At 36.0% G+C, this 14,453-nt stretch overlaps 1 protein-coding gene across 1 annotated transcript in view; it reads left to right on the top strand.

Annotated features, from left to right (window-relative positions):
* Window positions 1-14,453, top strand: part of C2CD6 (C2 calcium dependent domain containing 6) — a 217,765-nt gene that overhangs the window by 27,803 nt on the left and 175,509 nt on the right. The window contains 1 exon segment of the mRNA XM_037848665.1: window positions 1,124-1,203. Coding sequence (XP_037704593.1) covers window positions 1,124-1,203 — 80 coding nt within the window.

The raw sequence follows: 14,453 nt of genomic DNA, 5'->3' as shown, positions 1-14,453 counted from the left end.
GGGAAATTATAATCCAAAAGCATGACCTTTTCAAGGAATTGTTCTAGAAAATATATACCAATATACGCTATCATCAAGTGTTTGAAAGAACTTTTGGTATCCCTGGGTATTATCACAGCTTTGGGACATTTAAAAATCCAGCCCTATTGGTTCTGTGGCTATACAAAAATACCTCTACATTCTCTTTAATTTCCAGTTTTTGCCATTTTTTATTGTCTTGCATGTTTTTTAATGAGTAGTTGGGAGTTGGGTCCATCAGTCTTATTAGTCTACCACCTTGTTAACTGAGAAGTTCCTGTAACATTTTAAAAATGTTGCCTCTGGTCTATCAAAATGATTTCTAATTTCAAATCAGAAATAAGTAATACACAGATAGAAGCCATTAGGCACAAGCTTGCTATTTTTTATTTTTTCCTTTTCTCTTTGACTTTTTCTCTTTTCCTTCTCCCTATTTTCTTATAATGCACAAGGGCTTTTAGGAAATCCTAGTTGTTTAGTCCTTTTTGTGACAATCATAGCTTATAAACATCAACTTCAGAGATAGGTTTTGTGTCTGAATATAAGCATAACAATAGCCATACTTAGGGAGAAATATTCTTTTCAGATAAAACTGGGAAAGTATTGTTTTATGTAAGTAGTATCTGCTAAAACAAGAAACAAAAGTATTATGTGGAAAAGAATGGGAATTGTAATACTTTTAAAAAGTTTTTTGTACGTGAACTTTTCAGACCTTAAATACCAGTGATACAGTTCTCTGCTTGTACATCAAAATAATGAATAGAGCATGGCTTTGGGAGCAGATAGAGCTGCATTTAAAGCCTGCTTTTTACACCTATTAGATAACCTTGAACAAATTACTATCTTCAGTATCATCTATAAAATAGGCACATTTATCTACCTCATAGAATTGTTAAAGGGATTAAATAAAATTAAAAGTATAAAATGCTTGGCAAATATTAAGTGCTCAATAAATGTTAGCCATTTCTTTCCTTTATTTATTCCTTTTCTCCTTGTCTGTATCATTTTAGCCTCTTCCACAGTCCTAGGGAATAGGTATTTTAGGGTGAATTGTATTTGTAACTAAATAAAATTAAAATGTACTTATATTTTTATTTTTCTTCAGTTAAAACCTCTACAGAAAATTATTGAGCCATCCATGTTTATGAATATCTCACCACCTCCAGAAAGAACAGATCCTGTGTCGTAAGTGCTTTAAAACTCTAAGATCAGCTCATATGGCATTTTAAAAATTTAGTACATTTGATGGAGCATTTGATTGTCTTAAGATAGCCCTCAGGACATGGCCAGGATAGGCTAGGCTCCAAGGTTAAGAAAGCAGTGAAATGGTCTGCTTAATAAGGCGGGAAAAATTTTGAGTTTCTGGATATAGCCCTAGAGATAGGAGGTGAGAAGTTCTGGAGATAAGAAAAAGAAGAAAGAGGGAGCCAATTTCATGGCTAAAGGAGAGAAGGGAGAAGTAGCCTGATGATTAACATTGGCAGGTAAGATAATCCTTTTGGGGAAAGAGGTGAGAGACTTAAGATCAGAGTGTCTTAACAGTTGTCAATTTTCTGCTCTGCAGGATAGCAATGTAGCCCTGCTTCCACACCATTCCAAATGGTACTTCCCAATCTTCAGCAAAAAGTCTATGTAAAAAGAAAATGTCATTAGGAAACTAAACATAACTTAAAATGAAATCTGTCAATCAGTCTTGAAATTTCAACAGTAAAAGTATATTAAAGAAAAATGAGTATCTGAGAAAGAGAGTTAACCTACAGTATTAACCAAGAATAAGAAATGGAGAAAATGTGAACTGAAACGGAGGAAGTTAGGTATAGGTTGGGAAATTATATTCTGAAGTACTTATTGTCATACTTTCACCAACACTGGGTGATTAGTCAGGGTTCTCTAGGGAAACAGAACCAACAAGGGGATACCAGTAAATATGAGATTTTATAAAAGTGTCTCACGTAACTGTTGGAATGCATGAGTCCAAATTTCATAGGGCAGGCTGTGAGCTGGCAACTCCACGAAGGTCTTTGATGAACTCCTCAGGAGAGACTGGCTGACTGAAGTGAAAATTATCTTTTCCCTTAAAAGGAAAAAAGTCTTCAACTGATTGGATTAAATCTGACTGATTGGATTTTCTCATTGTGGAAGACACTCCCTTACTTGATTGTGGATGTAATCAGCTACAGATATAATCAATTGATGATTTAATAAACCAAGTTTTTGTTTTTTTAACCAAATGTTAAAATGTCCTTGCAATAATGGTTAGGCCAGCGCTTGCTTGACCAGACAACTGGGTACCATCACCTGGCCAAGTTGACTCATGAACCTAACCATTAGGCTGGGTGTTATTAAAAATGAATTTTATCCATTGGATGTTGGTGATTTGTTGAAATAACAAAGTTGTAGTTTTTCTTATGTTTGCTGGCTATTATTTCTTCATCCATACATTGATTTGATAAACATTTATTGAATGTCTCCTGTATCCCAGGCTACTTCAAATATAAAGATAAATCAGACCTGGTCCCTGCCCTCAAGTAACTCATAGTGTAAAGTGAAGGAAACCTGTAAAACTAAAACAAAAATAATTATACTACAAGTTGTTAAGGGCCATCATAGAGTTCAAAACAGAGAATATGAGACACAGCCAAGGAACTTTTAACTCTTCTTGGGGGAATTGGGGAGGAAAGTATTATTAAGTAAGTCTTAACAGAAGAAATAGTGTTTGAGATGAGACTTGAGTATTATGGATCATGAGTACTGTTATGAGTAGTAATTCATCAAGCTGATTTTTGGAGAGGTAAGGGAACCATTCCCAAAAGAGGGCACATGTGAAAGCTGTGAGACATGACAGAGGCTCTTTGAGTTGTGAGTGGTTCATAGCAAGTAGTGGAACAATGGGAGGTGAGCTCGAGGAGTAGGCAGGGTCAAGATACGGCGCTTAATAGTTCAGAGTCTAGAGTCAGACTGCCTGAGCTCATATCCTGGCTTGGCATATATTAGCTGTATGACCTTGGGCAAGTCACTTAGACTCTTCCTGCTTCATCTATTGAATGTGATAAAAATAATCACTACCTCATTAAATTACAATGATGACTAAGTAAGCTATATGTAAAGCCCTTAGAACGTAGTGGCAAATAATAAAATGCCTAATAAATTGTTAGCTATTTATAGTAATAAACATTCATCATTAGCATCAGCATCATTGTAGGATTATGCTTTTCATATGTAAGTAAATTTTTTCCTTTTGGGTTCCTAAAGTGTGCCAGATCAACTCAAAGGCACAGGAAAACAGGGTGCATCTTTCAGGAGTATTGCTTTTAACTCAAAGATTTTGAGAGTGAAAATGTTTATGTTAAAATTAACATCTACATATTATGGAGCAGAATAAAAAAGTCACATAAAATTTTTTTAAGTTGCGTTTTTTCACAGCATTCATTATTTTTTTTAACAGACATTGTAGATTTACAGAAAAACCATGCAGAAAATACAGAGTTCCTGTATACCCTCCCTCACACACACAGTTTACCCTATTACTAATGCTTTGTATTAATATGGTACCTTTGTCACAATAGATGAAACAATATTATTACAACTATACTGTTAACTCTAGTCCATAGTTTACATTAGGGTTCACAGTCCTATGGTTTTGGTTTTTAAAAAAATTTTATTCTAGTAACATACATTCAAACTAAAATTTCCTCTCTGAACCAATTCTAGTATATAATTCAGTTGTGTTAATTACATTCACAATGTTATGCTACCATCACCACTATCCACTACCAAAACTTTCCGTCACCCCAAATAGAAACTCTGTACCAATTAGGCTGTCACTCCAGATTCCCCCTCTGACCTGGGCCCCTGGTAACCTGTATTCTAGTTTCTGACTTTGTGAATTGGCTCATTCTGATGAGTGAGATCATACAATATTTCCTTTCATGTCTGTCTTACTTCACTCAGCATGATGTCTCCAAGATTCTATGCATGTTGTTGTATGTATCAGAACTTCTTTCCCTTTTACAGCTAAATATTCCATTGTATGTTTATACCACATGCTGTTTATCCATTCATCAGTGACGGACACTTGGATTGCTTCCATCTTTTGGCAGTTGTGAATAATACTGCTATGACTATGGGTGTGCAAATATCTGCTGGAGTCACTGCTTTTAATTCTTTTGGGTATATTCCTAGAAGTGGGGTTGCAGGGTAATATGGTAATTCTCTACTTAACTTTCTGAGGAACCACCAAACTGTTTTCCGCAGCAACTACACCATTTTACATTCCCACCAACAAGGAATGAGGATTCCTATTTCTCCGCATCACTCCAACACTTGTTATTTTCCATGTTTTTAATAGTAGCCATTCTAGTGGTTGTGAAAGGGTATCTCATTGTGGTTTTGATTTGCATTTCCCTAATGGGTAATGATATTGAGCATCTTTTCATGCTTTTTGGACATTTATATGTCTTCTTTGGGCCTGTTCAAGTGGTTTCTCATATTTTAATTGGGTTGTTTTTCTTTTTGTTGAATTGTAGGATTTCTTTATTCTGGATATTAAACCCTTATCAGATATGTGGTTTCCAAATATTTTCTCCCACTGTTTCTCTTCATTTTTATGTTAATAAAGTCCTTTTTTTTAAAAATGCAGTTTTATTAAGATATATTCACACACTGTATAATCCACCCAAAGGATACAATCAGTGGCTCACAGTATCATCATATAGTTGCATTCATCACCACAATCAACTTTAAAACATTTTCATTACTCGAGATAAATAAAAAGAATTAAAAAGAGCACCCAAACCATCCCATACCCTTATCCCCACCCGCCATTATCTGTTGTCATTATTTTATTACTCATCTGCCCATACACTGGGTAAAGGGAGTGTCTTCACAAGGTTTTCACAATCACATGTTCACAAGATAAAAACTATATAGTTAATATAAGTATTATCAAGAGTCAAGTCTACTGCATTACAGTTCAGCAGTTTCAGGTATTTTATTCTAGCTAACTAACTGGAAACTAAAAAGGAATATTTATATAATGCATAAGAATAACTTCCAGAATGACTTCTCAACTCTTTGAAATCTCTCAGCCACTAAAATTTTGTTTCATTTCTTTTCCCCCTTTTGGTCAAGAGGGCTTTCTCAATTACAAAATGCCAGGGCTAGGATCATCCCTAGGAGTCATGGCCCACATTGCCAAGGAGACTTAACCCTTGGGAGTCATGTCCTATGTAGTGAGGAGGATAGTGAGTTCATTTGCTGAATTGCCTGAGGAAAGAGGCTGCATCTGAGCAACAAAAGTGGTTCTCTGGGAGTGACACTTATACATACTTATAGGTAGGCTTAGCTTCTCCTTTGCAAGAAAAAGTTCATAGGGGCAAGTCCCAAGATCAAGGGCTTGACTTATTAAATTGGGAGTTCCTACTATTTGTGAAAATATCAAGAATTCCCCAGGTGAGGAAGTTTAATATTTTCACTTTTTCCCCCAGTCACTCAAGGGGATTTTGCAAATACTTTTTTATTTTCTGCCCAAAATATTCTGGGGTGTATCAGGGTATCACATTAACCTGTATAGAATACCAAGTCCTCATTCCCCATTCTAGGTTCCGTGCAACCACGTTGTTTAAATAAACTGACTCTACAGTATGCTCCAGTTTGCTAACGCTGCTGTTATGCCAAATACCAGAAATGGATTGGCTTTTATAAAGGGGTTTTATTTGGTTACAAATTTATACAAATACCAGAAATGGATTGGCTTTTATAAAGGGATTTTATTTGGTTACAAATTTATAGTCTGAAAGCCACCCAAATGTCCAGATTAAGTTATCAACACAAGTATACCTTCACCAAGGGAAAACCAATGGCATCTGGAAAACTTCTGTTAGCTGGGAAGGCATGTGGCTGGTGTCTGCTGATCCTGAGTTTTGTTCCAGCTCCTCTCTCAGCTCCTCTCTCAGCTCCTGTTGTTCTTGGGGTGTTTTGTCCTCTCTTAGCTTCTCCAGAGCAAAGTGTCAGCAACAGTCTGCTTTTAATGGCCATCTCCAAAATGCCTCTCTTGGCTGCAGCAGCAAGCTCTTTCTATCTCTGAATTCTTTTTTTAAAAAGTTCCATTTTATTGAGATATATTCACATATCATACAGTCATCCATGGTGTTCACAGTACCATCACATAGTTGTGCATTCATCACCCCAATCTATTTTTTGAACATTTTCCTTACACCAGAAAAAGTAAAAGTAAGAATAAAAATATGAAAGTGAAAAAGAACACCCAAATCATCTCCCCCTCCCACCCTATTTTTCATTTAGTTTTTGTCCCCATTTTTCTACTCATTCATCCATACACTGGATAAAGAGAGTGTGGTCCACAAGGCTTTCACAATCACACTGTCACCCCTTGTAAGCTACATTGCTATACAATCATCTTCAAGAGTCAAGGCTACTGGGTTGCAGTTTGATAGTTTCAGGTATTTGCTTCTAGCTATTCCAATGCATTAAAACCTAAAAAGGGTTAGCTATATAGTGCATAAGAATGCCCACCAGAGTGACCTCTCAACTCCATTTGGAATCTCTCAGCCACTGAAACTTTATTTTGTTTCATTTCACATCCCCCTCTTGGTCAAGAAGATGTCTGAACTCTTTTATAGGACTCCAGTGATTTAATTGAGACTCACCCTGAATGCAGGGGTAACACCTCCATGGAAATTATCTAATCAAAGATCTCACCCACAGTCGATTGAGTCATATCTTCATGGAAACACTCAAAGGATTCCAACCTAATTAATACTAACATGTCTGCCCCCCACAAGATTGCATTAAAGAACATGGCTTTTTGGGAGACATAATACATCCAAACTGGCGCATAGTATATATTAGAAAGTGTGCTACAGAGAATGTAAATTTTATACCAAATAAATGTCTTTTAAATAACTCTCAAAACTCAGGAATAGATGTGACTGCTGTAAAAGCTTACAATCTAGGAACCTTTACAGCAAGCCTCATTGAACACTCCATACTCCTGCATCATCAATTGCCCAATCTGTATTCAGGTTCTATCACCTGATAACCTGTGATCTTGGACTCAATTCTCAGCATTTGCTTGTTATAGTTAGTTAATATTAGTGAGGTCTTACAATATTGTCCTTTTGTTTCTGGCTTATTTCACTCAACATAATGGCCTCAAGATTCATTCACCTAGTTGCATGCCTCACGACTTCATGCAGCTTTCTTGCATGCCTTCTTGCAGCCATTCAGTATTCCGTTGTATGTATACACTACAGTTCACCCTTCTGTTCACCCGTCAATGTACCCTTAAGCTGCCTCCATTCATCACAAATTGTGAATACTGCTGCCATTAAACACCAGTGTGCAAATGTCTATTTGTGTCCCTGATTACAGTTCTTCCAAGTATATACCAAATAACAGGGTTGCAGGATCATATGGCAACCCTATACTTAGCCTCCCATGGAACCACCACACTGCTCTCCAGAAGGGCTGCACCATTCTACTTCCCTACCAACAGTGACTAGTTATATCTCTCTCTCCACATCATCTTCAACACTTGTATCTTTCTGTTTATTTTTTAAACAGTTTTACTCATACACCATGCAGTCCATCCTAAGTAAACAATCAATGGTTCCTGGTATAATTACATAGTTATGGTTTCACCACCACAATCTATATGAGAGCATTCCATTTCTTCCACAAAAAAAGGAAGAAGGAAAAAAAAAAAGAAAAAGAAAAGAATAAAAAATAGAAAATAAATAAAATAAAAAGGAGAAACAACAACAGGAATCCCATACGCCTCCCTTATATCCCCCTCTATTGACATTTAGCTTTGGTATATTTATTGCCTTTGTTACAATTAGTCGAATAGTATTACAATGTTATTGTTAACTAAAGACCCTAGGTTGCATTGATTGTATTTTGTCCCATGTACTATCCCATTTTCAACACCTTGCAATGTTGATATTCTCTTGTTCTCCCTCATGTAAAACTTTCTTACATTTCTACATTTAATCACCTTTGTTGTCCACTCTAGTTTTTGCTAAGTTATACAGTCCCAATTTTATATTCTGTCATTCCTTCTGGTGTCATACATGCCTCTGGCCTTCCTCTTTCAACTATACTCACACTCAGCTTTGTTCCTTAAATGTACAATATTGTGCTACCATCACACAGTATTCTGCTATCCATTTCTGAATCTTTACAATCCTGTTGAACATTCTGTACTCCTTCAGCATCAAATGCCCAATCACTACCTCTATCTTCTGAAAACCTGTAGTCTCAATTTTAACTCTCAGAGTTTGCTCATTAAAGTTAATTCATATTAATGAGACCATACTGTATTTTTCCTTTTGTTTCTGGCTTATTTTGCTCAACATAATGTCCTCGAGGTTCATCCACATTGTTGCATGCATCATGACTTTATCCTGTCTTACAGCTGCATAATATTCCATTGTATGTATATACTACAGTTTGTTTATCCACTCATCCGCTGATGGACATTTGGGCTGTTTCCATCTCTTGACAATCGTGAATAATGCAGCTGTAAACATGTGTTTACAAAAGTCCATTCGTGTCCTAGCATTCTGTTCCTCCAAGTATATACCTAGTAATGGGATTGTTGGATCATATTGCAATTCTATTATACTTAGCTTCCTGAGGAGCCACCACTCTGCCTTCCAGATAGGCTGCACCATTCTACATTCCCACCAACAGTGAATAAGTGTACTTCTTTCTGCACATCCTCTCTAACATTTGTAGTTTTCTGTTTTTTGGATAATGGCCATTCTAGTAGGTGTGAGATGATATTTCACTGTGGTTTTGATCCGCATTTCCCTAATAGCCAGTAAAATTGAGCATCTTTTCATGTTTTTGAGCCCTCTGCATTTTCTCTTCAGAAAAGTGTCTGTACATTTCCTTTGCCCCTTTTTTAAACTGCTTTTTAATTCAGTTTTAATGAGATATATTCACATACCATACGATCATCCACAGTGTACAATTAGTTGTTCATGGTACCATTATATAGTGGTGCATTCATCACCACAATCAATTTTTGAACATTCTCATTACTCCCCCCAAAATAAAAATAAGAATAAAAATAAAAGTTAAAAAGAACAACCAAAACATCCCATCTCCCCATTCCTCCTATTATTCATTTAATTTCTGTTCCCATTTTTCTATTCATCTGTCCATACACTGGGTAAAGGGAGTGGGAGCCACAAGGTTTTCACAATCTTACAGTCACACCATTAAGCTATATAGTTATACAATTGTCTTCAAGAATCAAAGCTATTGGGTTGTAGTTCGACAGTTTCAGGTATTTCCTTCTTGCTATTCCAATACACTAAAAACTAAAAAGGGATATTTATATAATGCATAAGAATAACCTCCAGAATGACATCTCAACTCCATTTGAAATCTCTCAGCCACTGAAACTTTATTTTGTTTCATTTCTCTTCCCCCTTTTGGTTAAGAAGGCTTTCTCTATCACACAATGCCAGGTCCAGGCTCATACCCTGGAGTCATGTCCCACATTTCCAGGGAGATTTACCCCCCTGGGAGTCTTGTCCAAGAAGGAGGGAATGCAGTGAGTTTACCTGCGGACTACTTTGCTCATTTTTAAGTGGATTTGTTTGGCTTTTTGTTGTTGAGTTGTAGGGTCTCTTTATATATTCTGGACATTAAACTCTTATTAATATGTGGTTTACAAGTATTGTCTCCATTGCCTTAGCTGCCTTTTTAGTTTCCTGACAAAGTCCTTTGATGTACAAAAGTTTTCAGTTTTGAGGAAAGCCTAATTATCTTTTTCTTCTTTCATTGCTTGTGCTTTGGGTGTAAGGTCTAGGAAACCACCTCCTATCACAATATCTTTAAGATATTTCCCTACATTTTATTCTAAAAGTTTTATGGTCTTAGCTCTTATGTTTAGGTCTTTGATCATTTTGAGTTAATTTTTGTATAAGGTGTGAGATAGGAGTCCTCTTTCATTCTTCTGGATATGGATATCCAGTTTTCCAAGCACTATTTATTGAAGAGACTGCTCTGTCCCAGTTCAGCTGACTTGACCACCTTATCAAAGATCAATTGTCCATAGATGAGAGGGTCTATTTCTGAAAACTCAATTCAATTCCAGTAGGCAGTATACCTTTCTTTATGCCAATACCATGCTGTTTTGACCATTGTAGCTTTGTAATATGCTTTAAAGTCAGGTAGTGTGAGACCTCCCACTTCATTTTTCTTTCTCAAGATATTTTTAGCTATTCAGGGCACCCTGCCCTTCCAAATAAATTTGATTATTGATTTTTCTATTTCTGCAAAGTAAGTTGTTGGGATTTTAATTGGTATTGCATTGAATCTATGTATCAATTTGGGTAAAATTGGCATCTTAACTATATTTAATCTTCCAATCCATTAACATGGTGTGTCCTTCCATTTATTTAAGTCTTCTTTGATTTCTTTTAGCAATTTCTTATAGTTTTCTGTGTATAGTTTATTATGTTCTTGGTTAAATTTATTCCTAAATATTTGATTCTTTTTGTTGCTATTGTAAATGGAACTTTTTCTTGATTTCTTGTTCTGATTGTTCATTGCTTGTGTATAGAAACACTACTGATTTTTGCATGTTGATTTTGTATCCTGCCACTTTGCTGTACTTGTTTATTAGCTCTAGTAGTTTTGCTATCGATTCTTCAGAATTTTATATATATAGGATCATATCATCTGCAAACAATGAAAGTTTTACTTCTTCCTCTCCAGTTTGGATGCCTTTTATTTCTTTTTCTTGCCTAATTGCTCTAGCTAGAACTTCCAACACAGTGTTAATAACAATGGTGACAGTGGGCATCCTTGTCTTGTTCCTGATCTTAGAGGGAAAGCTTTCAGTCTTTTCCCACTGAGAATGACATTAGCTGTGTATTTTTCATTTATTCCCTTTTTCATGTTGAGGAAGTTTCCTTCTATTCCTATCCTTTGAAGTGTTTTCATCAAGAAAAGTTGCTGAATTTTGTCAAATGCCTTTTCTGCATCAATCAAGATGATCCTGTGATTTTTCCTCTTTAATTTATTGATGTGATTTATTACATTAATTGCTTTTCTTGTGTTGAAACAGCCTTGCATCCCTGGAATGAAACCCACTTGGTCATGGTGTTTAATTCTTTTAATGTGCTGCTGGATTCAATTTTCAAGTATTTTGTTGAAGATTTTTGAATTATACTCATTAAAGAGATTGGTCTATAATTTTCTTTTCTTGTAATATATTTGTCTGACTTTGGTATTAGGGAGATGTTGGCTTCATATAATGAGTTAGGTAGCTTCCCTTCTTTTCAATTTTTCTTGAAACATTTGAGCAGTATTGGCACAAATTCTTTCTTGAATGCTTGGTAGAATTCACATGTGAAGCCATCTGGTACTGGACTTTTCTTTTTTGGGAGGTTTTTGAAGACCGATTAAATCTCTTTACTTGTGATTGGTTTTTTTGAGGTTTTCTATTTCTTCTTGAGTCAGTGTTGATTGTTCATGCTTTTCTAGGAAGTTGTCCATTTCGTCTAAGTTGTCTAGTTTGTTAGCAGATAGTGTTCATAGTATCTTCTCGTTATCTCCTTTATTTCTGTGGAGTCAGTAGTTGTGTCCCCCCCTTCTAGTTCTGATTTTATTTATTTGCATCCTTTTTTTCCTTGTTAGCCTTGATAAAGCCCACTAATTTTATTGATTTTTGCAAAGAACCAGCTTCTGGTTTTGTTGATTCTCTCTGTTGTTTTCATTTTCTCAATTTTGTTTATTTCGGCTCTAATTTTGTGATTTCTTTCCTTCTGTTTGATTTGGGATTAATTTACTGTTCTTTCTCTAGTTCCTCCAGGTGAGCAATTAAGTCATCAAGTTTTGCTCTTTCTTATTTTTTAATATAGGTGATTAGGGCAATAAATTTCCTTCTCAGCACTGCCTTTGCTGCATCCCATGTTTTGATATGTTATGTTCTCATTTCTATTTGCCTCAAGATATTTACTGTTTTCTCTTGTAATTTCTTCCTTGACCCACTGGTTGTTTATGAATGTATTGTTTAGTCTCCATATATTTCTGAATTTTCCAGCCTTCTGCCTGTTATTGATTTCCAACTTCATTCTATTATGATCTGAGGAAGTGTTTTATATAATTTTGATCTTTTTAAATTTATTGAGACCTGTTTTGTGACCCAACATGTGGTCTGTCCTGGAGAATGATCCATGAGGACTTGAGAAAAATGTATATCCTGTTGTTGTTGGGTGTAGAACTTAAATATCTGTTAAGTGTGGTTCATTTATCGTATTCAAAATCTGTTTCCTTATTGATCTTCTCTCTAGATGTTCTATCTGTTGATGAGAGTGGTGTATTGATATCTCCAACTACTATTGTAGAAGTGTCTGCTTCTCTCTTCAGTTTTGTCCATCTTTGCTTTGTGTATTTTGGGGCACTCTGGCTTGGTGCATAAATATTTATGATTGTTGTGTCTTCTTGATGGATTGTCCCCTTTATTAATACATGGTATCCTTATTGTATCATTTGATGTCTAATTTGTCTGATATTAGTAGAGTTACCCCCACTCTTTTCTGGTTGTTGTTTTCATGAAATATCTTTTTCCAACCTTTCACTTCCACCCTTTTTTTTTTTACCTTGGATCTTAAGTGAATCTCTTGTAGATAGCATATAGATGGATCCTGTTTGTTTGTTTTTTTTAAAATCCATTTTACAAATCTATGTCTTTTGATTGGGAAATTTAATCCATTAACATTTAATGTGATTACTGTAAAGGGAATACATTTTTCAAGCATTTTTTCTTTTGTATTTTATATGTCATATCTTGTTTTTTTCTTCCTTTTTACTCTTTTAGTTACCCTTACTGCTAATCTTCATTTCTACTCTGTTCTCCAAATCTCTCTATCCTGTCTTTTCCTGTCTGCCTGTAGTGCTCCCTTTAGTATTCTTGTAGAGCAGGTCTCCTTTTCATGAACTCTCTCAGTGTCTTTTTATGTATAAATATTTTAAACTCTGCCTCATTTTTGAAGGACAGTTTTGCTGGATATAGAATTCTTGGTTGGCAGTTTTTCTCTTTCAGTATCTTAAATATATCATGCCACTGCCTTCTTGCCTCCTTGGTTTCTACTGAAAGATCAGCACTTAGTCTATCAAGTGTCCTTTGTATGTGATGGATTGCTTTTCTCTTGCTGCTTCCAGAATTCTCTCTTTGTCTTTGACATTGACAATCTGCTTAGTATGTGTCTTGTAGTCAGTCTATTTGTATCTATTTTGTTTGGGATTTGCTGCACTTTTTGTTCCAGTAATTTTGTGTCTTTCCTAAGAAATGGGAAGTTTTCATTGATTATTTCCTCCTTTCTTTCTGCCCCTTTTCCCTTCACCTTCTGGTACACCATGACATGTATATTCGTGTGCTTCATGTTATCATTCAGTTTCCTGAGACCATGCTCATATTTTTCCATTCTTTTCCCTATCTGTTCTTTTGTATGTAGGATTTTGGATTCCTTGTCTTCTAGTTCACTAATCCTTTCTTCTGCCTATTCAAATCCAGTGTTGTATTGTGTTTTTCCTCTCTTCTATTGTGCCTTTCATTCCCACAAGTTCTGTCATTTGTTTTTTCAAGTTTTTGAGTTGTTCTGTATGGATACCCTGTATCTTCTTTATATCCTTCATCTCTTTAGCCATGTTTTCTTTCAGCTCATTGAATTGATTTTATGTGTTTGTTTGAACATCTTCAATTAGTTGTTTCAATTCCCATATCTCAGTTGAGGTTTTAGTTTGTTCCCTTGACTAAGCCATACCTCTGTGCTTCCTGGTATAACTTGTGATTTTTTTTTTTTTTTTTTTTGCTGTCTAAGCATCTGATTTTCTTTATTAGTTTATTCTGGAGGTCATTTGCTCTCTTTTGCCTAGGGTTTTCTTGTTCATTGTCTTTGATCTCCGTTCTTTGTCTCTCTCACTGGTCATTTGTCAGATTTGCTCTGCCCTTCCTCCAGTGTCCCCCCCAAAATTAGGCACACACAATGCTCTGCTCCAGGGATGGGGTTTAGGCACTGGGCACCCCAGCACAGTCACTGCATGTGGTGAAACAAGTCTGCTGGCTCCCAGTGGTGCTCTGTTTTTTGCTGGCCAGCAAGACCTGGGTTTGTTTTAAAGCCCTGCTTTAACAGTTGGGTTGTCTGTATTTCTCAGCCAAAACAGGGCTGGGTTTATGTGCAGGGGATGTAGACCAGTTCCAGTGGTCCTAAGGTAAGGTCTGAAGAGTCTTTTTAACAACCCAGATGACACTGTTTGGTAAGGTAATTGTCATCAGAAGGAGTTTTGTCACCAAGCACTGGCTGCGTCTGCACAGGTGGAGCTGAAACTGCAGGATTCCTGTGCTCTCACTTTGCTGTCAAAAATCTGGCTCGATGTGGGGCTGTATCTCC

Source organism: Choloepus didactylus, chromosome 9 (genome assembly GCF_015220235.1).
Source record: "Choloepus didactylus isolate mChoDid1 chromosome 9, mChoDid1.pri, whole genome shotgun sequence".
Classification (NCBI taxonomy): domain Eukaryota; kingdom Metazoa; phylum Chordata; class Mammalia; order Pilosa; family Megalonychidae; genus Choloepus; species Choloepus didactylus.
The sequence above is the reverse complement of the archived record's forward strand: the minus strand, read 5'-3'. Positions and strand labels throughout refer to the sequence as shown.